General features: G+C 38.9%; 2 protein-coding genes across 2 annotated transcripts in view; one reads left to right on the top strand and one right to left on the bottom strand.

Annotated features, from left to right (window-relative positions):
- Positions 1-439: 439 nt before the first annotated feature.
- Positions 440-4817, bottom strand: ATG12 (autophagy related 12). The gene is made up of 4 exons (XM_064438381.1): positions 4582-4817; positions 4297-4433; positions 2790-2852; positions 440-2413 (listed from the first exon to the last, which is right to left on the bottom strand). Exons 1-4 carry the CDS (start codon positions 4760-4762, stop codon positions 2354-2356), a joined length of 441 nt encoding a protein of 146 aa, XP_064294451.1. The 5' UTR covers positions 4763-4817; the 3' UTR covers positions 440-2353.
- Positions 4818-4895: 78 nt separating this feature from the next.
- The window catches only part of AP3S1 (adaptor related protein complex 3 subunit sigma 1), a 30628-nt gene continuing 7648 nt past the window's right edge, over positions 4896-27875 (top strand). Inside the window, exons 1-5 of the mRNA XM_064438380.1 lie at positions 4896-5107; positions 8441-8532; positions 12132-12243; positions 20178-20249; positions 25587-25694. Of these exons, the coding sequence (XP_064294450.1) occupies positions 5039-5107; positions 8441-8532; positions 12132-12243; positions 20178-20249; positions 25587-25694 (453 nt within the window). The 5' untranslated portion in view covers positions 4896-5038. The remainder of the gene's footprint in view (positions 5108-8440; positions 8533-12131; positions 12244-20177; positions 20250-25586; positions 25695-27875) is intronic.

Genomic DNA, 27875 nt, shown 5'->3' with positions numbered 1-27875 from the left:
ACTTAGGACATTCCGGCAACATAAAGCAAGAGCTGGATCAGGTGAGTAGTCACTGTATACCAGTAAACTAGGGTCCAAGAAATAATTAGTTGGGGTTGGGGAAAAATTTAAGAGCAGAAGAATGCTGGAGCAAACAGTAATAAATAAAATATTGTTCAAGGAACAAGCTGAATCTTAAAAAAACTCAGGCAGGTTTGAATTACTCAAAAATGCATATGGTGAATAAAAGAAATCCAAACTATTACTGTGGGTTTTGTGCTACTGGACTATTACCTTTGAAGGGATTGAGGTAAAAAAATCTTTTTTTCAACTCAGAGATAAAAATTATCTCTAGATTAACATGAAGGACAACCTTCTACCATTATCTGGCAAGATACAATGATCTACAGCCCTCCTCCACCTTGAGATCCTAGTGGATTTTTACTTTTTTTTCCCTAAAAAAAAAACCAAAACACAAAATGCTCCCATAGCGCACATATACAAACCAACCTTACTGCATCACTTCTGAAGAGCATGTTTGCAGTGTATCACTAGTTTCATTTGTTAAGATCAAATGAGGTGAAAGGCACCAACAGAACATTCTTTAACAAGAGCCAGAGCAGCAGCTTATCTTAGGTAAACATACTGCCACACATGAGAACAAACTACTTATATTTGTAAGGCCAGCAAGCGGACATATTATGAAAAAGACTGGAAAAAAAAAATCTAGGAAAAACTATGCAAGTACCTTTGTCCTTGTGTACCCTCTAGTGGCTGTGCAAGGTTATGCTGGCCTCACAGTGACTGAGCCAAGTCAGTCACGGCAAGTTCCTTGAGAAGACAGAATCAGAGTGCTTACCTCTGCAGTAGTTCTCTTAAACAAAGAGTCATGAGATTGGGGTTCTGAGCAGGCACAAGTATGGATTATCTGAAGTGTTTAAACTGACAACCAGTTCTGCCTTGTCAACTTAATCCAACATATCCAGGTTTTCCACTTAAGAAGTGGTAAAATATATCAAGCGATTTATGCAGCAAGCATTCAGGGCATGCACCTGTGTTGCTGTGCCATAAATGCAGGCTGCATGCAATCTGCAGCCACATCAGTAAGTTAAGCTGTGTATTTGTTCCCCAGAAGTCCTCTAAGGGTGCAAACAATCAAATACACAGGTTGCAGAGGCCACATAAGAGCCACTTATACGTGAAGGAGCAATGAACAGCTAAAGACTGACGTACAGCATGCTTTAAACTAGAACAGGCTGTTTTGCCTGTATGTGCTGAAGAAGTGGATTATGTCAGGGATTAAAACTGCCATCCAGCATAACAACACTTTGCAAGCAAACAGCTAACGTTTAATTTAGTACAGGTTAAACCAACATAAAAGACTGTACAACAGACATTTAAAATAAACCCAAAAAAACCACCCCTGCACCCAAACCCTCCAATAAATAAAAGCAAAGATCTAGCCCAGTAAAGGTATCAAGTTCCCTCCAGGATTTAAAAAAAAAAAAAAAAAGAGGAATCCTCATTATGTTATGACTTAGCAAAAGGATATAAAGTACATTCTATTTTGTTCATGGAACATGTAGCTGGTGAAACAGGACAATAACAGCAGCTCAAAGAAGACTATATGGTGTAGGCTTTTTAGCCCTTCATGTCTATGTCTTCATTAACTGAAAGATGCAATAGCTAGTTTCATGATTTGACTAATGACACTAGTCATGAAACAGTGCCAGAATAAACACATTGGCAACCGCTGAAGCATTCAGCCTTCAATAAACACTTACAATACTAACACGATGAAGGCACGGGGTGAAGTAATTAGATTATACATCAATACCTACACATTAGTTATAAGAAAAAAATCAAAACACTGTCTTGCAATGACATGAGATAATGCATGTTCAAGATGAAGCCTTCATAAAGAACAGAATGCACGTAACAGATGTACAACACATCAGAAATAAACAAAATCCCAGGCTACATGTACAATAAACGTCCCTTTTAATAAAAAGGAACTTTTATCTTCAGTACATCATAGAGAGTGACAGACCTGCCCAGTCCTCCAGACAACTATGAAATAGTTCCCCCTCAGATACAGCAACTGAGAACTCGGCAGCAAGAATGCTGGCTCTGCTCTACCGATGGCAGATGCATATTTTCTTTCTGTACCCCAGATGCACATCAGAAAAAAGCTACATGATCAGATAGCCTAGATAGCTCTTCTTTTATGCTGTCATATGCATATTTTTATAAATGTAGTCATATGCAGAAATGCAAAATTCCTTCTTTGTGTGTGTTTACAGGTTGAGTTTAAGAAAGATAGCGCCTTTTCCATTTTTGAAGACAACACCTAAATAACTGTATTGCTTGTCATTCATCCCCATGCCTGAGTTTTGCAATAATGCAGTACAAGCTTGCCATCGCTTCCAAAACACTGCAAGAAAGAAAAAAAAACCAAAACAAGAGCCATTAGATTATTCATCGGCTAGCATATACGTGAAGCAAAACAAACAACAACCCCCCCCACCAGAAAACTGTGTCATGGACTACTGTTACTGATAACAAATTTCTCCATCATAATGGGAGGCATGACAACATACTGCATGCGAAGGAATGCACTTCCAGAGATTGTATGAAGTCATGTCTCTTTAAATCAGATTCATACAGATCTGCAAATATAAACTCCATTACATTAAGTGCAAGAGATTACCAGCATAGCTAGGGGCAGTAACAGACTTCTTCATGTGTCAGAATTGTACTGACACATTCTGCTAAACACATTTGGAAAGGATATTTAAGATGAAAGTCACCTCATAGAGGGTCCCAACTTCTTGGTCTGGAGATGGAGCAAAAGACTGGTTTACATATATGAACTGCAAGAAAAGAAACCAAAGATGGAGATGTCCCATAGATCTCACAGATCACATAGAACAAACATTCTGCAGCCAGAGGTGGGTACATCTGTCCTCTGCTCACCATTTATTTTATAATCTTTAGAGTCCACACCAAAATGCCACAAATTAGTATTTTCACTTCAGGGTAGATGGTCAACATGACTTCCAGGAGTCAACTCTCACTGGCCAACCAGACCAAGCCAAAGCAAGCTGACTGCCTCCTCCTGCAAGTCGACCCATTAGTCTCCCACACAGCAGCACGCAGTGAACTCACTGGTTTAGTTCTTGCTCTTATTTCAAGTATCCAAACCATTCCTGCTATTCCAAATTTGCTCAGTCAGAATAGCAGTCACAAAACAATATTTTGTTCTGTTTTAAAGTCATCCTTCTCACCTCCTGCTGAAAGGATATACATGCATATAGTAGCTAGTCCATGACATCAAAGAGGGTCATGGGATCTGCAGTGTGAGATGACAACATGTAGTAAGGAATCATGTGCTATTTCCAAAGAAGAGTCACAGAATTCCTAGGGCTTTGTTCCTGAAGTATAGCCTTAAGCTTAAACTGCGCCAGAAGACTCCATGCTTCTGTATTTTTTTCCTTAGACAATGAGATGGCAATTAATGAATTAAACTGTTCAGAACAGTAAATACCTGAACTATTACTCTCCTTTCAGATATTAAGCCTCAGGAATAAGAATCCCTTCATGATTTCGAGGTGAAGGAGAAGGCCAGTGAGACCATTTACACCTATATGCTTAAATAAGAGCCTCCACACCAAGAATAGCGTGATTTCATCTACACTTCAGCTACACATTTGACTATTTTAGTGGGTCTAGCTTTAACTTTACATCTTAAATGAAAATTCTGAAGTGTATGGATGTTAAGAGTTTACTGCTAATCAAAAAAATTGGTACAATCCTATTTCTGAATCTGTTCCAGCTCTTCCAATGTTGTCAGAAGGCCACTTGGGCTTCACAGGAAGCCACACATAAACAGTACCAGTAGCGTGCGAACTATCAAACTGCAAACGTTTCCAAGCTACCCATTTCAAGAGAAATTGGTCTTATGACTGTAATTAAACTGTTTGAGAAGCAAGTTCTGGAAGCAACAGACACTGATATTCAGAAAATCAACCCCAAAGGCTTTACACTTTTTCCAAGCACTCCTTCCACATACCTGACCTCTACAGTTCGGCAGCCCCAAGGTTGGAGCTGAGCACCTGAGTGCACCCAATTTGTGGCTCGTCTCAACCTTGGGCTGCGGTGCGTGCTCTGAAGGGTTTTACAGCCGCCCCCGCGCCCAATTTCCTGCCAAGAACCGTCGCCTGCATCCAGGCAGCTCCCCCGCTGGGTGTGACTGCCCGGACACAGGGTACTGCCCCAGCGACCCGCGGGGCACGCCGTGCCACGCCGGGCCCCTACCAGCTGCTCGGAGGCCATCAGCTTGAGGAACTTCTTGATGAAGTCGACGAGGCCCTGGATGGTGCGTGTCCGCTCCACGGCCCACTTCTTCGTCTTCATGATGGGGGTGTCGCCCACGGCCTTCAGCAGGACGTCAACTGCGGGGAGGGGCGCGGTGAGGATGCCGTCCGCCCCGCCCCCCATTGGCCGGGGCCGCCGCTCCCACCACCCATTGGCCAGCACACCTGCCCATCACCGCGCGAAGCCCGCCCTCCCACCCACTACAGCGACTCCTCGCCCCGTTACTTTTCTTTTTGGTGTCGCCCGCGGGCTCCTCGGTGCCCGGCGAGCCGGCGGGAGGCAGGGCAGCGTCGGCAGCCCCCGCCGCGCCTGCGCCGGCACCCGCACCCTCCGGGGCGTCCTCCCCGCCCTCGCCGCGGCCCTCGCTCTGAGGCGAGGAGGTCAGCTGCTCCTCCGCTTCCGCCATCCCGCTCCACGCCTGGCAGGAGGAAGTGACGCCAGCGCGTAGGCGTTTTGTCCCACTCGGGACTCCGCCCTTCCCGTCAGGTGGCAGGGAGGGGCGCGTCACGTGCGGCAGGCAGTTCCGCCGCGAAGGGCCGGCGGTCGCCGGCGAAGTGGTGCGCACGACCCGCCGCCGCCCCGAGAGCGGGGGGCGGGGAGGAGAGGGCGGGGAAGAGGAAGAAGAAGAAGCAGGGTGCAGCGTAGCGAGTCCGGCGGCCGCCGCCTCCCCCCCCGCCCGGCCATGATCAAAGCCATCCTCATCTTCAACAACCACGGCAAGCCGCGTCTCTCCAAGTTCTACCAGCGCTATGTACGGGCGGGGCGGGGCGGGGCGGGGCTTGGGGGGGGCCGGCCCGTCCGCGGGCCCGTCCGTTGCGGGCGCGGCCGTGGGGGGTGCGGGGGATGTGCGTGTGTCTGTCCGGGTGCGCAGGCCCGGCCGCGCCGCCGCGCCGGCGGCGTCGTGGGGAAATGGAGGGTGGTGAGAGCCGGCCGTGAGGGCGAGCGCGGATTGAAAGCAAGCCGTTTATCGCAGCCGATGTTCTTTCCGCTGGGAGCTGCCCTTCAGCAGCACGGAAGGTGAGGGAAGGCAGGCTCGGTGGACGGCAGGCCCGGTTCTCTGAGCATATTTGTGGAAGCCCTTCTGTGGATCTCTGCCGTGCTTCTCAGCCCGGCGTGCGGCCCCTCTGGTGTACTGCTGCCGGTCTCCATGCCGTGGCAGAGGTTTAGAATCAGGAAGATAAGTTTTACGGGACCCATAGGTTCCATAAGCAGAGCCTTTTCCTTTGGAAACTTTCAGAGGACTGTAAAGTTTCACGTTTACATGAAAAAGGAACGTAATGAAGTCAGAAAGTATATTGTCTTACGCTAGATAGGGCAAGTAGTAAAGCAGGTCTGAAAACGCAGCATGAGCACTTGATCTGAATGAAGAGAGAGTGCAGCCACAGGGAATTACAAAATAACGTGGAAACACTTGATGTAATTCCAGGATACAAGCTTTTAAGGTGATGGTTTGATCATGTACTGTACTTGCTAGCAAATAGGCTAAGGTCTGCTTGGGATTACCTTGGACATTAAAACACAATAAAAGAACTGATGCTTCCCAGACTTAGGTAGGCAAAACATTATTCTTCAGTAGCGGTATTACTTACTTGGATTTGTGACCACTTACTTGCAATTCTGGCTATTACAGAAATCATATTTAACTTTATTGGAAGGGATGTATCTTCTACAACTGAGAGCAGAAATGATGACTGTGACACTTCAGTTTGCACTGTCAGGCTTTTGATTAAAGGAGCGCAACTGATACAGGTCATTGCTATGGGTGACTGAATTTGATCCCTTCTCCTTAGAAAGGCAATATTGGGAAATTCTAATATATGTTTATGAGCCTGTTTTTTTCTTTCTCATCAGTCTGGGTTAACAAGCAGCTGTCTTTTGTTTACCATTTCTAATATAAAAATTAAAATGGAATATTCTCACCTACACGTATTGATAAGCATTCCCCTTGTGTGCATCCCCACTCTCTTCTTGATAACTTCCACTGCAGAGCTATGGTAACTTTCTGAAGAAGTTTTTTTTTGTTGTTGTTTCTTTTGTTTTTTTTTCCTGTCAATGGGGAGGTAACAATTAAATGGCTAGATGAAAGGCTTTGGAAAGGTATGCAAAACTTGCATTAATGTGAAACAATTAACGTCTGTTCTCATTTTCCATTCAAATGTAATTATCTTTTTGTGTCTTCTGTTACTGTTGTGTAATCAAAGTCTTGGGAGGGAGAAGAAGCTGGGGAAGGAGAGGATTGAATGGCAGGAGGATACCAGATTTTTCTTTCTGCTCTGCTACTTTCATAATGGGAAGTAGAATAAATCCTCAATGCTTAAAGTAGGGTAATATGTCTGTATAAACAGAACGCCTTGGCACTTTGAAAATGTGATATAAAATTAAACTAAGAAACTACATGATTAGGAGATTTCCCTAAAGCTTTGTGGTGCACAAAAACAGGTGCAATTGTCTTGATCATCTTTCTGTGTGTGACTTCAATAAGGCAGGTTTATTTGTGGGCTTTTTGAAACTTATGCATACTTCGATGCTGATTGAACCACTACTGGAGGCAAATCTCTGGGTTTTTTCTACAAGTGAAAGCATCTCCTGCTTTCTAGAGAGATTGACTTGGTCAGATACGTGAAAGAGGTGTGTGTTTGTTTGCTTCATGATACTAAAACTTAGAGAATGGGTGTAACTTCTTTCCCTGATACATATGAGAAGGAAAAGAGTTTCTCCTGTGTAAAATGAAGTTAATAATCTCTTGCAATTAGGTAGCAAAATAATAAGTAATGGCAATTAAATAGGAAGATGGGTGTGCCATGGTTTTATGTTTCAAAATATAGACCCGTGGCCATAATTTCAAAGTTAAAAATAAGTTTCTGAACAACTTTGTGAGTAAAGGCAGATTCTGGAAACAAATGTTATTTCACAAACTCAGTATCTCAGTTTCTTAAGGAAAAAAGACAAACTGTTTCTTTCCAGCTACCACAGAAAATATGGGAGAAGTAACTGAGATAACTGCAGCAGAACAATGCAGGCACGATTTAAGGAACACAAACTGTAGAAGCTGAGGAACCTGCACTTCTCGTTCTGTGTTTTATGGAGCAATTTACTTCTGATGGAGCTTTTTGCTGATGTATTTGTGGATTCTAGAAGTTGCTTGTAAATTAACACATGAATTTAAGGTGACGAGTGCAGACCACACCAATGCCAGGCTTTGTTTGCTTAGAAGTCATGCAAGGTGCTGCACTGTTCTAGCTGAAATCACTTTTAAGATATGTGTGCCAGTTTTGCTTAGAGTCTTTGTTCATACAACGATTTAAAATGCTGACCTACATGCCTGGGCAGGGATGAGAGCTGTCTATGCTTGATAAATTTAGGGTTTTGTGCCATAAAACAAATGCAGGATTTGAGGAATCCTATCTACATTCTTTGAGTATGGAAGTAGAGACTTATAAAAATGAGTCCATTCTTACAGAAGGGTAGCAAAAGCAAGTGTGCAGGAATGATGGGGTCACAGTGGGGACTCAGGAAGAATCAAGTGAATTCAAACTCAGAAGTGATGTTTCTTATCCACTAGGAGGAAAGTTAATGGCTTAGAAGAAACTGTTGCTCATGATGCTGTTATATTTTAAGCTTTTTCTGGGAGAGTTATGTATTGTGGGATTTTTAGCTTCCCCACCCCCTTTAACCCTTTGAGACTGTTTTCCCCCTTGTTCATGGGTCAAAGTAGTTTCAAAGCATGTCTGTAGTTGTTCAGGCTATGGTGGAGACACAGAAAATTCAGAATACTTGAGCAGACTTCCTGTTTATTTGAAGAAACTATTTTAAAATAGGTTTTCTTTAGAAGTTTCTTAAAAACAATCTTTTTTTCACAGGTCTTTCATCAGTAATGTATTCTGCAGCTTAACTTGTAAAAATGTCTTTTTTGTGTTGAAATGACAAAAACAACACTTAGCTTGTCAATCAGCAGATATAAAGCTTCAGAAGTAGATAGTTTGAGGGTGCTGATGCACTTTATGTTCTATTTATTAGCTGTGTGTGCTGTGCATTGTTAATTAATCCGTTGTAGCCTGATAGCAAAATATGTTTTCTTTCATAGAGTGAAGATACACAGCAACAAATTATCAGAGAAACTTTCCATTTAGTTTCGAAACGTGATGAAAATGTCTGTAATTTCCTAGAAGGAGGATTGTAAGTATTGAGTTTGAAATAAATGCCCAGTACTTATTGCCTAGCAAATACTATTACTGCTGATTGCATATAACTGTTTTTACACTTGTAATGTAAATGCCATGTCACTTGAGATATTTTAATACACAACGAATAATATAATGTTGCAACAGATATACATATTATTTCTTAACTGAAGCATACATACATATATGCATCAAATTGAGTTAGGCGATAAAACTGATTTTTTTTTTAGTGCTATAACTAACACAGTGCCATATCTAGTGTAATAATTGTTTCAGACACAAGATGGGGAAGAAACAGGCAGACGATACCTAGTCAGTTTCCTAATAATCAAGCTAAAGATTTCTGGACTCATTTGAAGAGGCATTGGCATTTACCATACCCAATGAGAAAATGAAAATATTTTGTAGCTTTTGCTTCGATTTGAGCTCCCAAAACTTGAGTGGGCAGCCTCTGATAGTAGGATTCCTCAGCCTTTTTATCAGGGTTCAGGCTTGCTATATAAACTAGGAAGGTAAAAAGGTTTAATATGCACTAATTAATGCAGTTTCAACAAAGATTTTTTTATTAATTTAGGTAGAGTAAGGTAGGGGGATAGCCAGACTCATATCTTCTGTCTCTAGAAGACACACAGAAAATATTCTTTCTTGAATCATCTTGGTTGTTTTTTTTAACATGGTCTTGCTTCAGTTGAAGAGGAGAAATTCTGAAATGGAAGTGTTTAATTTTGAGATATTAGACATCAAGAGTAAGTAGCTACAAAGCCACCTTTTAGGAAAAGGGGTCATAATTGATGGAGTAAGCTCATGATCTCCAGTCTAAATGTAGAGATGGTCATAGCCTGTTAAATATTGTGATTCTGGAAATTTCTGAATACTGAAAGTTAGTATGCTGATTGCTAAATTTTCTGTGTGCAGAGTCACTCAAATGCTTAGCTGTACCACGTCGGCTATGATGTCTTTTTCCTGATCAAGAGGATTCCTGATTTTTTTATTTTTAAACCAAAATTGTTCTCTTCCAACTACTCAACTGGTGGTTCTATCGTTAGCTTCTTAGAGATGGTTTCAAGCTGAAAAAATGCCGGTTTGAATTCTGTAAGTGAAAGACAGAAGCCATTTGGAGCCTTCTAAAAAAATCACAGATGTGCACCAAAAGGAAGCTAAGACAGAGGACGCAATTCTGGCTTTCCTTCTACTGCTCAATTCTGGAGATAATATTACAATGTATTTTTTTTCAGTGTATTTTCTTTTCAGGACAGGAATCACTTTATAGATCAATTTACCCAAAGGCCTCAACAATTTATATATACTAATTCTGTATACTGAAGTATTTGAAAGAATTAGGTAGATAAAGCATACAGAATGAAACTTTAACTGCCCTTTCTTTATCCTTTTACTTTTATTTGTAATATTTTTGTCTGATACTTCTTAAACATAGTTCCTGCTCTTCAGGAGCAAAGGTTCCCTCTCCCCTCATGCAAGCATTGATGCACAGCAATATGCTTAAGCAAAAGTGACCTAAAAGTTTTCTTGTTCTTTTTATTTATTTACATATTATTTCCCTATGATGAAGGCAGAAACTAAAGGAATGAGTTAGTGCCCATGTATATACTCACCAACAGGTGATTTAGCTCTAGTACAGAATGAAGTAAGAATTAGGATGTTCATAGCCATGTAGGTTCAGGCTACAAAACAGAATCATGGAATCATTAAGGTTGGAAAAGACCTCTAGGATCATCAGGTCCAACTGTGAACCCAACACTACCATGTCTCCATTAACCATGCCCTGAAGTGCCATGTCTACGTGTTTTTTGAACACCTCCAGGATGGTGGACTCTACCACCTCTCTGGGCAGCCTGGTCCAATGCCTGACTGCTCTTTCAGTAAAGACATTTTTTCTGATATCCAAAGATGCATCTTGAAGCCATTTCCTCTTGTTCAGTCACTAGTGACTTGTGAGAAGAGACCAACACCACCTCGCTACAGCCCCCTTTCAGGTAGTTGTAGAGAGGGATGAGGGGTCCCCTCGGCCTCCTCTTCTCCAGACTAAACAACCCCAGTTCCCTCAGTTGTTCCTCATAAGACCTGCTCTCCAGACCCTTCACCAGCTTCGTTGCCCATCTCTGGACATGCTCCAGCACCTCACAGTCCTTCTTGTCCTGAGGGGCCCAAAACTGAACGCAGTATTCAAGGTGTGGCCTCACCAGTGCTGAGTACAGGGACATGATCACTGCCCTGCTCCTGCTGGCCACACTATTGCTGCTACAAGCCAGATTGCCATTGGCCTTCTTGGCCACCTGGGCACTGCTGGCTCATGCTCAGCTGGCTGTTAACCAACACCCCCAGGTCCTTCTCAGCCAGGCAGTTTCCAGCCACTCTTCCCCAAAACTGTAGTGTTTCCTGGGGCTGTTGTGACCCAAGTGCAGGACCTGGCACCTGGCCTTGTTAAACCTTTTACAGCTGACCTTGGCCCATCGATCCAGCCTGTCCAGGAACACAGTGTGTAGACCCTTCCTACCCTTGAGCCGATCAACGCTGCTGCCCAACTTGATGTTGTCTGCAAAGTTACTGTGGGTGCACTCGATCCCCTCATCCAGATCATTGATAAAGATACTAAACAAGACTGCCCCAGCACTGCACACTGGGGAACACTGCTTGTGACCATCTGCCAACTGGATTTAGCTCTGTTCACCACAATTCTCTGGGCTCAGCAATCCAGCCAGTTTTTTACCCAGCAAAGAGTACACCTGTCTAAGCCCTAGGCAGCCAGCTTCTCTAGGAGGATGCTTTGGGAGACAGTATCAAAGGCTTTGGGCCTGTGACTGCTCAAAGCAAATGTCAATGATCTGAAGAACATCTCTTCCTATGATTTATGTACCTTCTTTGGGATCACAACTGCAGAAGAGTAGAAGGAAATACCTGTTTAGACCTCTTCTGTTCTTGTTCAGTAACTTGATGATTAGTGAGTCCATTTGAATTTAATTGCTTCTGCGACTTTAACATTGCAGCCCAAACTCTTAGTTGTAGTACAGTCTTATTTCTGAAGATATCAAACATTTTGTAGCACAAGAGTGTTACACATGTCCTTGGTTATTAAGTGGATCATAAACCCAACTTAAGGCTTTTTTCTGTAATCCAAATACCAGTCTGCTTTATAGTTTTCTTTTTCTGTTCCTGCTCTGTTAAGAAGGGCAGGGAAGGATTCATAGGCATACACTCAGTTAATCTATAAAGCAGATTAATCCCTGTACAGTGCCCACTAGTGTGTAGTGGAGGCACATTTAATACCCATTTTTTGATGAAACTGCATGGTCTGTTTGAATTTATTTTTAATAAAAAGATGCATATGTTGATGTAATTATTATCCACATTGATAACAATAACTGTGCTTGTGTGGTAAATATAACTTGGTTTGTCTCAGTACTTAGTCTTCTTCCATTGTAATTATATCACAAAATAAAAGTTGTGATGTCGGTGGATTTGGGAGAACTCCAGCCAGCTGTTAACAACAGGCCTCCTTTAACTGAAGTAACTTTGGGGATTTGCCCAACTTATCTTGAGATGCTAACTAAGCTTTCCTGTTTTCTTTCTGTTTAGGTTAATAGGTGGATCTGATAACAAACTAATTTACCGACACTATGCCACCTTGTATTTTGTCTTCTGTGTGGATTCTTCAGAAAGTGAGCTTGGCATTTTAGACCTCATACAAGTAAGTTGTTTTTTTTTTTTCTGCTTCATTTTTTGAATAAGTGGAATTCTAAGTACCTTAGAACTTCAGTATCTAGCTGTGTCTTTTTCTGCAATAATTGGAAGTGAAGGTGGCTTTCATACTGTGCACACACCCAGAGTGTTGGGTATTACTTTCAGATTGTTCGCAGTTTTTTGGACTGTCTTTGAAAAAGTTGTTTCCCAAGTTGATGAGAAAGCAAGGAAATAGTACAGAACCTACTGAACAATCAGCAGCTGTGTTTTGCTGGAGCGTTTCAAAGCTTTGCTTTGGCTGCAGATAAAAGTGGGTTCAAGCATTTGCTAGACAAGTTTAACACAGTTAAACTTGATATGTAAAGCTCTGGGTGTGTGTGTAAATACACACACAGACACACACACATATATATATATTCACTACAAATATATAATAGATTAACACATCCAAAACCTCTTTGGATGAAACTTTCCTTGTGGCTTACAAGCTTTTGGTCAGATATGCCTTAGAAAATGAGTGCAAGTGCTGCCCTAGGCATGTGTTCTGCACCAGGTGGGTGGGGAGAGGTGAGGAGAAAGAGAGCCACTACAGGTTCTTTCTGGGTCTCATTGAGAAAGGCTTGACAATAAAATGGGTTAATAAGATAACTGTTCAATGAAACAGAATAAGAAGAGGAATGTAGATGGTAAATCTTACACACCTTCAGATGCTGGGCATCCTGTGTTCATGCAGCATCCAATGGAGCCCAGGTGGATTTTCCCATGGTGCGCTGTGCAGAGCAGATCCTGTCCACGGAGAGAAGCTCTCTCTTTTTAGGACCTTTGAGCTATTATATAATATCTCCTCATAAGAAAACAATTCTGTTCCTAAAGCATGTTCTCATGAGAACTTCCTGCTGCGCTTTGAGGTGTTGGCAAGGCCATGCAGGTGGTGTAACCACTGGTACCAAGTGGGAGCTGCCTGCAGGCTCCTCCGTTATGGTGAGCTGAGTTTATCCTGTAGCCAAAGAACTTGTGTGGCGCAGCACAGGCCTGTGCCTGTGCAGGTTAAGTGTTATGTGGATCACTAACTCCTAAAGATGCAGCAGTCTCTTGGTGTTAGTATCAGTACATTTCACTCCTTGATCCACTCACAGTTTACCTTTTGCAAAGGTATTATAAGTTATAGATTGTATTAGTAAGATACAGGCTTCTCAAGCCCAGTAGAACACACATGGCCTGTTCAAGATCACTAACTCCTCGAGTGCAATGTCTTCTGCAAGGCTGCCAATACAGCATGTGTGATTTAAACTGTTCAATGTGTCTATATTAACTCAGCAACAAAAGTAATGTCTGGTAATAGGAACGCTCTTACGTCAAGAGAACTCTGACTACACCAGTGATTTTTCAACTCAAAAACTGCACATAAACAATTTCACTGGTGATTGTTGGTGTAGTCAGATGTGGCAAAAAATAGTTTCACAGCATGAAGTGACGTATGTCACTACAGAAAATGGGTTGTGGAGATATATATACACATACTCATGCATTATATATATATATATATTTATATATCTGTATGCTTCACTTACTGTTAAGCCTTTCAAAAGCTTGCAAATCAAGAGAATTGATTTATTACACAAGTAAAATCTGTGGTGTCCTGAGGCATGGGCCTGTATCTATTGATTATTTCACTGCAGCAAGCACTGTGAGCGTTAAAGGCTTCACAAGTCCCCACGGTCTTTTCTTAGAGCCGAAGAGCTTCTCATAGTCACCTACAGTGCTCTTCTGGACAGCAGATACAAATTATCTTTCCAAGTGGCTGTATGGGTAGTAGGGAGGGAAACTCTTTTTCTAGATTCTTACATCATCTTTGGTCATTAAAACATTCTGCAATATCTGAACAGTGCAAATTACTGAGTGAGGTACACAGTAACCTTACCTGTTATTAGCAGTTTGCTGTTCAGAGTTGCTTAGTTGCTTGTTGCATAGTATGTCTTCTTATGTGGAAGTGCTAAAATATTTATGAACTGATAAAAGAAGCATGTTAATATTTCATGTGCCTTAGGGATGTTTTTCAGAAATGGTGGGTATTATAAATATCTTGTGTTTAATCAGATAATAGCAGTAGGAAAGACTATCTAGGTCAATCAGTCTGATCTGTTATGTGTATATATATATATATAGTGGTTATATACCACTATACCAGTTCAACTAAGATTTTATTCTTTACCATATATTAAAAATGTCACTTCAGTAGCTTCCAGTTATTTCCAGTTACACAGTGCAACCTAAATTTTACTTTAAGATGTTGAAGCAATTGCTTGAGCTTACTACTGCCTATATTTGTATAGCCCTCCAACTATCTGAATTAGGGTGGTCTTAAACTTTTTTCTAAATTGCATTTCTTCTTGTGCCAGAAGTGCTTTGATGGATTTCGATCCAGTCTTTTGATTTCAGTCTTTATATTTCACATCTTTTCTATTATGCCCCAGTGTTTAATTATATGCCGGTAAAATTATGTACCGTTTTTCTGGCCAGTGTGATTTTGTTTATAAATACAGTCTCACCACAGTACCTGCAGCTGTTCAGTATTCCCATTTCTCTAGATCATCATAATTCAACCATTTGATTATAGTAGAAAGTATACAGAGGTTAATTAAACATTTTTAATTTGCAGTCTGGCTCACAAGAAGGATCTGTTTAATCCTCTTAGCAGTGGCAGTCAGAGTTAAATGTATCTTTCGTTGGAAAAGCATCCTCAGAAAGTTTATTATTACATCCCAACCACACATGCAATGCAGGCTGGCAGTATATAAGCATACACATCTACTCAAGCAAATAAGGTTTGTCTGATTTTTGTTGAGAAGTGTTGAACCATTTTCATACATCTTTGTTTACTGTAGTCCAAAGACAACACAGGTACGAGTAAGCCGTCTGGAGTTTGTTATGAATCATACATATACTGAATTATTTAAATATGTAGTTATGTAGAGGGCCAGTTAATGATCTCAAGTAAATGAACTAGTGAAATGAACCTAGAACTCAGTCTAGCACTTAGAGTTTTTTGTCTTGTAAACTGAAAAAATCTATAGAAGATTAGATTACATATGGCAGTCTGCATTTTCAGCATAAAGCTTTTGTTGTAATATTTAAGACATTTCTGTGAAGGCCGCTTACATCACCATTAGGTCAGAGCTGTTTCACAGATAAGTCTTCTTTGCTCAAGCTTAATGAATGCGCTGTATATGTTACAAATCATAGGCTCTGCCTTAGATTTTATATTGCGTTGAAACTAAATGTGTTTGAACACCTCAGGCAAATTCACACTGTTAATTTTTGTCCATTTTTAAAATTTAAATGCAAACACAAGATTCTGCTTATTGTTTTTGACTGATTGCATGGGAGATAGGTCAGCATCTGTGCTATGCTTGGTAGATTTTGCACTCTTTTGGATTCAGTGTAAATTATATCATCAGCTGTAGCTATTTCAGACTCTTCTTGTTAGCCTATGGAATGTAAGTTTATAGTGCATGGAAATAAAGAACATATGAAAATATAGCTGTAGACTGCCGTGAGGAAAAATTGAGTGACATTTAAAGTGGTATCTAACTATCCTCTGGACCTAAGAAGCATTTTTGAGGATTTTAGTCCATTGCTGTACTGCCAAGACATACTGACTCAGTATGTGGCTAAATCTGTGAGATCAGTCTTCCATGAAAAGTTTTGTATAGCCTTGAAAGATAGTGTTGCCAGTAAGATGCATATGGGAAATGCAGTGAAGTTCATGAAGGATGTTTTTTCTCAGTTGTTAAATCATCCTGACCAGAGATGCTTTTATGCTGATAAAATAAAAAAGGGAGAGGCCTATGACTGGGGTACCTATTTTGGTAGAAAAATCCCAAAGTAGTTATCAGTTTACACTATTAGTTTATTTTAGAGTTGAGTGGAAAGTAAAGGGCAGAAATTAAGGACAAAAAGAATGTTTTTACCTAAAAAGTCTTATGGGTAATGTGTTGTCTGTTGGTAGGTCTACTTGAAAGACCTAACACACTTCTCTTTTGACTAATCAGCAGGGCTTGTACAGTCTTCCCCTTACACTGTGATCTTGGCATTCTCTGTATAATCTATGAGTAGTTTAAAAAAAATTATTGAAAGAAAACTGGGATGTCAGTGTAACTATGGGACTATGCAGCAGCTGCTCCAAGGATTTCCAAGTTAGAAAGGCTGTGGAAACACTGTAGTTGATTTCATATGCTTGCAGTGATACGTGAACTATGACTTATTAAACGCTCACATTAAAGCAAAAGAGAAACCAGTCTCATGTATGGAGAACTGGCTATATGGTCAGACTATTATGTTCTAAACTAGTTGGAGTCTCCAGTAGCCTCTGAACAGTCAAAAGCAGTGAAGGAGAGGACTCTCTGTGGGCAGATTGACTTAATTCTGTCTTAAGGTTTCCCATTGCTGTTTAGCCTAGGAAAAAGGACGGGATATTCTTGGTATGAATTATTCCTGTTGTTTTTACTTCTGTTTTTGCACCCGCTTTTGTTAGTATTTGACATTAGCATCAGATGCATTTAATTGATTAGATGTTATGATTTTTCTGCTAGCCTTGTTATCTTCCCAATAGTAATGTATGTTTTATTCCTTTGTTGTTTTATTTGCCCAATTAAAAATGAGCCCTTCATGGTGAAGGTGGTGTTTTGTATTATGATGTATTGCTGAGTATAGGTTACTCCTGGCTTGTACATATCCAATAACAATTTGGTATTTTGATTAATATTTATTTACTTCTCCAGATTAATTTACTCTCCAGATGTTGTATCTGGCTTTATTAAAGCATACTTACTACAAAAGAAAGGTGTGGGTTTTTCCCTTTTTTTCTATTTTTCTTTCTTCTGTTTACTTGCATGGAGTTGTGCATGGGTTTTTCTTTGAACTGTAAAAGATTATGGTTTAAAAAATGAAGCACAAGGGGGAGCTGGTAATTCATTGTGCATGCTTCCTTATTTTTCTCCTATTTGACTCATTTATGTTTCCTTTCCAGTAATATCACAAGGTGCATTTGAACTGATGTGTGTATGTGTGTCCCAAAACAATTGGTGTGTTTTCTCTTCTAGTTACTTTGATCTAAAAGTCTGCAGCATCTGAAGTAGTGCCTGAAGTACTTAAATTCTAGCACTGCTTGCCACAGTGTGCAATTTGTTTGACTTTCAAATAAAATTGTGATGAAAATGGCTCTAATTTTATTTACCATATTGATTATTTGAAGGTGTCTTAAAATATGTCAGGGAATGTAAGTGTAAAAAATGTGGTTTACCTAGTAGACCAAAGCTATTCAAAATAGATAAGTACCTTGTCAGTGCTGGTGTTACTCTGAGTGAACCCTCCATCATGAAAAGAAGATGGAGAAAGTGTCTGAAGTTTCCATGTGAAATTCTTAGCCGGTGAAAAATCTCTCTGAAGAATACTCAGTGCCAGCTAATTTCCCTTAGATTAAAAAATGTTCAGTGTGCGTTACTGGTCATGCATTGCAAGCAGAGATCTGTGAGTTCATTCAGTGTGTGGAATTGTGACTATGGAATGCATAAATGTTTAAAAGCAACTATTGTAAGTATGAATCAAGTGTTGTTACAGGAGAAGGCCTAGTTACTGGAAGAAGGTCAGAAAAATAAAACTTCTGTGTTGTTGATGTGTGGGCATACATACTGCTACTAAATACACATATCTGTGGGATTATTTTTTGAGGCTTTTTGAGTTTCTTTTGGTTTTAACCAAAAGAAATGTGTTTGCCAAGGAACTAGATGGATGTCAGAGTATGAAATTCATGTGCAAACTTGGGGACATACATGAGGAGTATTTTCTTTCAAAAATAGTGTGAAACCATTAGCTCTTGTAGCTAAAACCTTTGGATAAATGTTACGTTTACACTGTATTTCCAATCTTCTTCCTGCATATCAAATAGCACTGTCCTTGTAACCACATTCTGCTAAGGTACAAGGAAAGTAAGAGAACATCTGTGGTCATTTGTCTTGCTGTGCATAATTGTGAACTGTGTAGTTAGTTCTGCTTAACATACAAGTTTTTTTGTTTGGTTGCATCCCTTTTTTATAGAAGACTTATCACAACAACAACTACTTGAAGAAAAAAAATTCTGCTTCACTTAGCTTCAGTATAATTTAACTTGTCAGTGAACGTTACTGTCTTGAGTCTGCCTGTGAAAATGCTCTATATTCCAGGTTAAAGTTATGAATTGATAATTTGGTAATAAAGAATAATCCTTGTTCTGAATGCATGGAATGTCAGTTACATGTAGTTTGACTTTAAAATGGAGATCGATAATAGTAGTAATAGCAGCAGCAGAGTGTGATCCTGTTCTCTTTTATAGAGTAAGCAGGATCTGAGACCATATATTCAGATGTAAAAGTAATCTTTCCTGATATACAAGGTGGACAACTAGAAATTGCTGATGTCAAGTAGACCTGTTTCACACCGGGTCTGTAGACATAAGTATGTATCTGTAAAAGCAGGCCTTTTATCCACTTTATTTTTGTGAGCAGAATATGGCTTTTCATTCCTGTTTCTCTGGGCATAGTCACTTTGAAATCTGGTTCCTCTCAAAAGACTAAGATGGGATTAATAAACCATGTTGAAAAGATAGAAAATAAAAACCAGGTGTTTAACTTCTTCCATATTGCTGCTTTAGGGTTTGAGTTTAGAATTGCAGGGGGAAAAAAATTGCATGCAGTGGCAACTTAAATAATATGAAATGCATATTGTGACAGAACGGCTTTGAAACGTACAAAACTGAGATGATTTCCCACAATTTGCAGCTTATTTACTAGTCATTAATAAATGATCTATAAATTCTTACAGAAATTGTTTTTAATTTTGGGGACCCTAAGCTCTCAAACTCAAGCATATATTTAGCTTAGAGATCTTGACACATCTCATCTAAGTCAGCAGGAGTTATCCCTTGCATAAAGGGAACTGTGCTTATACCTTTCTAAGTCTGGAGTCTTTGTCAGCACTCATGACAAGCACATGGTGATTGGTATTCAGGAGCTTGGGAGTGCAAGTACAGTCATCTTTTCATTATCTTGCCTAATTGCGGGCTGGGATGCTCTTAGTGTACTAAAACTTGCTAACATGACTACCAAGAAAACTGTTACAGGAGTACCCAGAGCACGGTAACGTATAGTCTGTATCTGTCAGAGATCATCAATGGCTGATTTTCAGCACCTGTTTGGATTTTTCTGCTTTGTGCACCTACATTCTAGATTCAGGGAGGGGTTATTTGCATTGGTAGAAACTGCTGGACTTTTATAAATTTGTGTGGTGGTGTGCCTGACAGGATCAGCAAGTGTGGCATTAAGACAGCTACCTCTTTCCTTGGTCCATCTTGAATTCAGCAGGTCTAAAACAGGTGAAAGCTGCTGTACTGTTGCTGGAAGATGTGATGCTGACAAACCTGCATGATGCTCATAGTTTGCATTGCACACGTGTCTCTGTGTGGCAAAGTTAACAGTAGCCTGGTTAACCAGGAGATGCCTAAGGTGTAGTAATTGTTAAAAGTAATAATAATAATGATGAAAAAACTTAGATGATTTTTGCTTAATAATAGGGTTCTAATGAAATGGGAAGGAATACTTTGAATCACAGCTGAAAAAATTATAGATGGTGTTACTGCTTTTTTCAAGGTGCAATTATTGTTTAAAACTGTGTGACTCTATTAGCAGAGTTATAACATTAACTGACTTGTGCATACAGTTTTGCCCTCTACAGATAACAATCTGTTGACATAATAATGTTAACCATGTAATTTCTGTAGATTCTTTTAATGCCTTAAAATCTGCCTGGTGTTTATTTTCTGTATTTGCTTCTGTTAAACCTCACATCTAATGGAACTACTGGGTTTCTGTTAAAGTGTGACGTCTGGCTTTCTTTTTCTCTTTGCAGGTATTTGTGGAAACACTAGACAAATGTTTTGAAAATGTCTGTGAACTGGATTTAATCTTCCATGTAGACAAGGTACTGTGATGAGCTCCTGTAATATTTCTTGTCAAGTGAAATGTTTGGTTCAACTGTTACTTGGTACTGTACTGTGCAGTGATTCGACTTTTATTGTCAGTGAAATCTAGCCAGTTTCTATCAACGTATTATTTTTAAGACTTGAAAGCTATGGTGAGACATGTCTTTCTGATGAAAAAGAAAATAATGTGGGAGATTTGCATAGTGTTGTTTCGTGTATAATTGTCAAATTGGAGACGTGAATATTCTTAGAGTAGGACTTAGTTTCAGGAAATAATTTGTTCTCTTTTGTTTATGGTTAGGTGTCATATTACTCAGAACTGAAAGTGTTACAGGGTTTTCCAGTTAAGGCTGGCAGTTGCCTTTCAAATGCTGTGATTATGTAATTTAAATGCTGAGCGTATCTTTCTCAAACAGACATTATGTCTTTTTTCAAACATTGAGAAGCAATTTTGTTTTAATATTGCCAGCTATCAGAAACAAGTGTTTTATTTATTAATCTCGTTTTGAGAAATGCTAATACTATAGTAATCTTCCATTTGAAAGGGCATTGGAACCTCTTGGTGTACTACATAAAATGCTGAGAACTGAATATACAGAATTTATTCCTTCAGGTGCATTTTGTGCCTATTGCTTTCTGTGCAGTCACCTTTCCCCATCTGTGAATATCTTTTTGCATCGACAGAGAAAGACACAAAAGGAAAATAAAAAAAAAAAAATCACTAAAAGTGGACTATAAATAGTAACAAGTGGAGTATCTGAAATAATCTTTTGGAAATGACTCAGTGTGTTTCAAAATCAGGATATTCTTTTGGATGAAACACTTGTACCTTGACCAGTCAGTGAAATGCAAATGACCTCGAGTAGGTGTTAGAACTGGTACTGTGCTCATGACAAGTCATTAGGATTTCTAGCCTGGCTGGGAAGTGTTGGCTCTTTCCAAAACGGCAGATTAAAGTACACAAGGATTTGTGAGTGGCTTATATATTGGCTTCTGAGCTTAAAGAACCTAAATACTGCAGTCCTTTTGTGGCAAGGAGTTTGATCTTTAGCTGCAGAATACTTCGGCATGGCTAATGGAGACATGGTAGTGTCGGGTTCATGGTTGGACCTGATCCTATTCATATATATATATGTGTGTGTGTGTGTATACAGACACTTTTGGTACAGTTAATGTTGTGGACATATGCATTACACTTAAATTGTCCCTAATTCTCTACATCTAGCTTTTTCCAGAAATTTGGATTTCCTGCCTATGATGGATAGAGCAAGTTTCTGGCTCTAAAGCATTTGTTTTTACCAGTGAGACGCTCTCGACATCATCAAGTACCATGTTTTTACAATAAAATCATAAGATAATTCAGTTATAGACCTCAGGAGGTGCCTGGTACAAGACGTTGCTCCCAGCAGGGTAGGCTGTGGGGTCAGACCAGGCTGCTCAGGGAGGGAGGGAGCCTGCACAGCCCCTGGGCCGCCGCTCGCCTGTCCTCCTGGGGAGAGGTTTCCTTACGGCCAGTCTCAGCCTCTCCTGTCCCTTGCCCTCATGTCATGCCCTGCTGAGAAGAGCCTGGCTCCCCAACAGCCCCTCGTACGCACTGCAGCTGCTGTTAGGTGCCCCCAAGTTCCCCCTTGTCTAAGCTGAACCAGCTCTGGCCCTCCAGCCTCTCTGCCCAGGACAAATGCGCTAGCCCCAACCATTTTGGTGGCCCTCTGCTGAACTCACTATTTACTGATGTCTTTGTTGCACTTGTATGCCCCAAACTGGACACAGTGTTTTAGATGTAGTCTAGTAGATCGTATGTACACTGTGTCAGTAGCACTCCAGAACCCAGAGGAAGAAATTAGCTCAGTTATGAGTGATGTTGACAGGACTGTAATTGCTTACCTTAACCTATTAGGGGGGAAATGTAGCTATCAAAACTGGCATAATTTAATTATACTTCTTTTTAAATGCACCTTGAAATTTATTTCAGAGAAACCATAACGTGTGAAAATGTAATGAAATTCTCAATCTCTTCAGTCATTTTGGTGTAGGTTTCATATGGATTTCAGCCTATTGTCTTAGAGCTTTAGCACCTCAGTATTTCATCTCAGTAAGCTGTTAGAGATTACCTGAGAAAAGAGGCGCTTTTGTTAAAAAAAATCACTAATCTTTAATAAATTAATTAATAAAATTAACAATTTTATAGTAATATTAATAATTTTATAATAATTAATATTATAATAATTAATAATAATTTTATATTAATATTAAGAAATTAATAAATGATAAAGATCAAGACATGCTCTTTTATGTTCTTTTGTTCTGTCCTACTAGAGTTCTATGGCTTGTTCTGTGAAGTTCTCTGCTGAATAAGAGCAAAGTAAGCAGGAACTTGCTGAGATGTCATTTCTTGCTGCTTCAGTCAGAAATATATATTCGTTATTCCTGTGCCTTAAAAGAAAGGCCAAGTTCTAGAACTTACCAAAATTTTCAAGAATGTTAGGAGGAAATTGAATTAAATTCCTTTTCTTTTCCAGTCTGTAGGCTGGAATTTAGTCTCTCATGTACTTATCAGTGCAGTTTCAGGTGTCCTCCACAAATCAAAATATGTTCTTCAACAATGGAAGTATTCTTTTGACTTTAATAGTTTCTGAAATTTGGGTCTGTTAGTTAAGGATGAAATTACAGCTGGAATTTCTTCCTTAATATCACCAGCTCTGCCAAAAAGAGCAAAATGAGAAATACTCCCCTAAAATCTGGAGGTGATGACTGCAGTTGCTGTTTTGGAGCCAGGTGCATTTTTAAAAAGAAAATAAAATCCAAATCTATTACCTGCAGTAGCAAGTGATGGTATTTGCACTGTTATGCTGTATTTTTATTGAGAGATGGAAAAGAATCACTTCATAGTAAATGTGCAGATTAGATAAGACCAGCCAGAAAATTTTCCATTTGTGTAGGGAGATGTGAATTATTTATTAGTCTTTCTATAAGTCTGTATAATTCCAATTCAGAAGCTAGAAAAAAAAACATGAAACCCTAAATTTCATAGCATGTGAAAAATCCTTACTTATTCTTGATAATCCTTGATAATTATTCTTGCTAATAATGATTATTCTTAATAATCAAGAATCCTTATTCTTGATAAAGTATAACCAAAATTGCCAGATAAATACTGTACTATGAAGACCTCTGTAGTTTTTATGTTTTGGTAATAGTCAGTCTTTCTATGTTGTGAAGAGAATCCCACATGGCTTGAAAGTTGTGGAGTAGTCAAAAAGGCCAGATAAACCTGTGCAGAAGCTTAAAAACATCACTGATCTTGGAATTGAGTGTGATTGTGGTTGAAGCTACAAATCTGTCTATTTTTAAAACACATCTCTTGTACCATCTCCTCCCTAAGGAATTATCAAACCTAATACTGTGTTGATTGGCTTACTGATTCTATAACATCTTTAGCCAGGCCTTTTCAAAGTGAAAATCCTTATGACAATCACCATGGTAGAGAAGTGTTGTCTTCTAAATGCCATTAGTGGTTATTGTTAACTTTTTGGTTAAGGAAAAATACATGCAATTTTTGTCTCCATTTTAGTATGCCGCTTGTATAATATTTTCCACATTAACATCTTTGATATTTTCTTTCTGACACTAACAACATCTTAAGTCAACTTTTTGCATCATCAACTTATATTATCATTTGAGTAAAATTGAGAATTGCCCGAAAAATCAGTATTTTTTCAGTTGATTCTGTTGAATACGTTGCATCTTTCACCAAGGGTTTCTGAAATAATTCTCTGCAAATTTGTAACCAAATGCAAATTTATGAAAGTTATTTGGTTTTAGTATTTCAGGTAGCCCATATAATGTATTTACTAACTCCTATTTGTGTACACTATAAACTGTTTCCTTATGCTACGAGTGAAAATAAGGTTTCAGTAAAAAGAAGTAAATATTGGTGATATCTCTGAATGCATTTGGATTGACAGGGTAAATACTGTTAGATTACCATGTTCTTATCTTCTTTCTAATTGTGATGCTAAAAAACTTTTAAATTCACCTAATAACAGGCCAGGAGAATTAATTCTTTGGCACCACTTTTATATTACGCTTTTTAGCATGGTGTGTTATGAGGGACTTATATATGACAGGAGTAAGAGAGTGGCTCAGTAAGGGCTGTTAATCTTTCTCATAAGTGATTCTTAAAGCTCTGCTCAGCAGCATTAGGCAGAGAGGAAGAGCTGTTTTCAGCCTCTCTAAACACATCCATTTTAAATTTCTACTCAGATATACTAATGATTCATGAGGAAAACAATTCTTCAGTTTTGGTTTTGAGTTATGGCAGAAAACCAGGATGTGTGGTGGTTTTGATACGCTACTTGCAACTCATCTTTAGAATTGTTTGATTTAGAGCTCTACTTCTGCCCTTGATCCACAGGGAAATTGCAAGAATATCCAAAATAATGGCAGAATTATGCTTTGAAGTGTCAGATGGTACAATGTGTTTATTTCAGAAAAGTAGTAAAATGTTCCTTGTCTTCAGAATTAAAATTGGATTAAGAGATTATATATTACGTATTAATTTAGGATTTTTACTAGAAAGTATGTGGAAGCATGCGTCTTTACAAAAAAACCCCAAACAATTAGTCTTTAGGTAAAGTACAAACCCAGACTCTGAAGCAGAGATTTGTGAACCAGGGCTCACATCCCCAGATCAGTGTTGCAGGGAAGAGGGATGTTTAGACATACCCGTTTCATTAATGTCCCTGGGGGGTTTATGTAGTTCTTCAGTTTCAGTCACAGATGTCAATCTTAGTCCTAGATGCTGAAGAGACCTTGTTTATGGTGTAGCTCATGTATGGGTCAGCTCAGATATGCTAATTCTACTTTTAAGTCTAGTCTTGGTACTCATAGTGGATGAGTATCACTATGTCTCTCTTCCTTCATAGATGTAGCGCAAAGTAGTTTTTACACATCTGTTTGTGAGCAATTTGTTTAATCTCGTTGCACCTGCTCCTTAGAGGTGTTACTACTATTGATGCTATCTAGAACTCTTGTTCATAGTCCCTGGACAGAAGACAGGTACTGAAAGAAAGATGAATGTGAAAGTTTATTCTAGCATTGATAAACAAAGTGGTATAGCTGATAAGTTTTGTAACAAAACTATGAGCAAAGATGATACTGGAGAAATGAACATCAAGTTATGAGCTTTGTTCCCAAATGGTTTTAAATAAATTGGTAGCATTAACTAAGTGACTTTCAAAATATATGTGTTCCTGAATTGAGGAATCTAGATATCATCTGTCCAGATGCGTGTAGGACATTTTACATTTTCAAATTTTCTTTTGGTCTTTTTTTAGGTCCATAATATATTGGCCGAAATGGTCATGGGTGGAATGGTTTTGGAGACCAACATGAATGAAATTGTCACTCAGATTGATGCTCAAAATAAACTGGAGAAATCTGAGGTAAGAGTGACACACTGTGTAGCTTCTAAACTAAAAACATGGTTATAGTAAATGCATGCTGTATGATGCTGTGTGTCCTTCAGTAGCAAACTATATACAGCTGCTTGCTTATAGTGCTAAAAACGTGATAGTGCATCATTAGCTTAGGATGTTGTACCCTTCGTCATAAGTAATAATTGCTTAGAGTTGCTGCTGATTAGTTTTTGTTATATGTATCTCATAGCATTGTGGCCATTGCTGTTGAGATACTTCTGTAGTTCTCCAGGTTTCTCCTGTCTACTGGTATGTCTCTAGGACTTGAAATAAACGGCAGGGTGTTTAGGGTCATAATAATACTGCAACACAAAATAATAAATTGGACTGAAATAGACTAGAAGGAATATAAAGCCTTAGTTTTAGAACCTTTAACATAAATAAATATTCTGCCATTTTGGTAAACTGAACATTTGGTCTTCAGTTGAGTAGATTTGAGTGACAGAATGATATTCTGTATATACCTGTAATGGTCTGAGCAAGGGATACTCGTGTAAGTTCTGGGAATCCCTTTTCAATTCAACAATTGTTGAATTTGTGTTTAGGAAAGAAACTTAGACTAAGGATTTTAGAATTGCTTTAGCTATGACACAGAATATTACTGTTCTTTTAACATCACCAGACATGCCTTGTAAGCCAAAATACTACTACTACATCTTAGCTAAGTCCGTGATTGATTCTTACTGATGGGAGTAACTCCACAGAAGAACACGTCATCTGATTTTCAAAGTGTAATATTCAAAATTCTAAACAAACCTTTGCTTGAATTGGGAACTGTTTCTATAGTTAAACTCAGCTGCGTAGATTGAAATATTGCAGGTGGCATAAATATGAACTAAATGACATTGTAGAAGACCCAGAGAACTTCCTAGTTCTAACTTAAGTGCAACAAAAAGAGAAATTAATTCTTCAGTTTTTTTGTGGTACAATGTATACTGTTCTCCTAATTCTGCAGTCCTACACTGCACCACCTCAAGTCTTTTAATGCATTTTACAGTTTTGCACAACTTCCAAACTTTATCCAAGAAAAGGCACTACCTAGGAAAAAGCTAGGTATGATATGATATAGCGCATAGCAATTCACATCCAGAAGGATTGTATTGTAGATTATGAAGGTGTCGAAAATGTTAATTTTAACATTTTTATCAAACTCAGAAAGGGCCATTGATCACAGAGATGAATATTTGGAATTATAATTTTTAAAATAACTTCTGTATACATTTTTTTATTTGATGGAAAAGTAACAGTGTCCCAAAAGCTGAACTTACTGAACAGCTGCGTTCTATGATGTATTATAAGCGTATCTGTTTTACCTAAAAGCATTTAATTATTTATTCTTAATTATGTTAATTTTGTTACCAAATCAACTGTAGACCAGTCTCTGACTAGTCATCCATTCAGTGCAGCCAGCTGCAATACTTGCTGTTTTCCATTATTCATCAATAAGTCATTCTTTCTTTTAAGATGCTTTTAGTATAAAAATAGGTGGTAGAAGATTAAAAAAACATGTAGAGCTTAGAGCATATGCAAGGCAAATAGCAACTTGTTCCTTTATATTCAGCAATGAATTATAGAAGGTAAAGAAGTAGCAGTGGTAAATTAAAACACTTGGTGACTGGGATGGAGTAGAACATTTCACAGTCTGCTCACCACAAATGCATTTTTTTTGTTAGTTCAGTGACTGTTTCTTTTCAAATCTAACAGTTACTGTAATGCTGAGATATTTCACAATACCTGGTAACTATCTCTTCAGATCATTAATCATTTGTTTCATGTATATCCACAGAAATTTCCTGATTGCTATTTCTTTTCCTTTGTCTTTTTGATCAAGGTTGTAAATCTTTCAAAATGTCTTTCCTGAACATGTATTTTCAAGATACAAGCAAATCCAGTTCATGTAAATCAAGATCAGTAATAACTTAATATTTTTGAATGCTGGTCACTAAGAAATCAAAACTAGTGGATCTTCATAGCTTTCCATAATTAAAAAAAAATTAGAAATCATTATTGATATAGTCTGTAGTTCATAGGACTGCCACCTATAACACAGCCCTCTTGCTTTAGTCTGTGTGGCTTGTTAGACCTCTGTCATAGTTTTTGCATCCACAAAATAGCTGCTTTAAGGTTAAATTGTCTTGTCTTTTATAG

This window comes from Phalacrocorax carbo, chromosome Z (genome assembly GCF_963921805.1).
Source record: "Phalacrocorax carbo chromosome Z, bPhaCar2.1, whole genome shotgun sequence".
In the NCBI taxonomy this organism is placed as follows: domain Eukaryota; kingdom Metazoa; phylum Chordata; class Aves; order Suliformes; family Phalacrocoracidae; genus Phalacrocorax; species Phalacrocorax carbo.
The sequence above is the reverse complement of the archived record's forward strand: the minus strand, read 5'-3'. Positions and strand labels throughout refer to the sequence as shown.

Bases quoted from the DNA above. Each gene is read 5' to 3' on its own strand.
- ATG12 (XM_064438381.1), bottom strand. From the start codon at position 4,762: ATGGCGGAAGCGGAGGAGCAGCTGACCTCCTCGCCTCAGAGCGAGGGC. The intron at 4,434-4,581 runs GTAACGGGGCGA...CCCTCCCCGCAG, and splicing joins GGGCGACACCAAAAAGAAAA to TTGACGTCCTGCTGAAGGCC. The intron at 2,853-4,296 runs GTAGGGGCCCGG...CTTTTCTTGCAG, and splicing joins TGATGGCCTCCGAGCAGCTG to TTCATATATGTAAACCAGTC.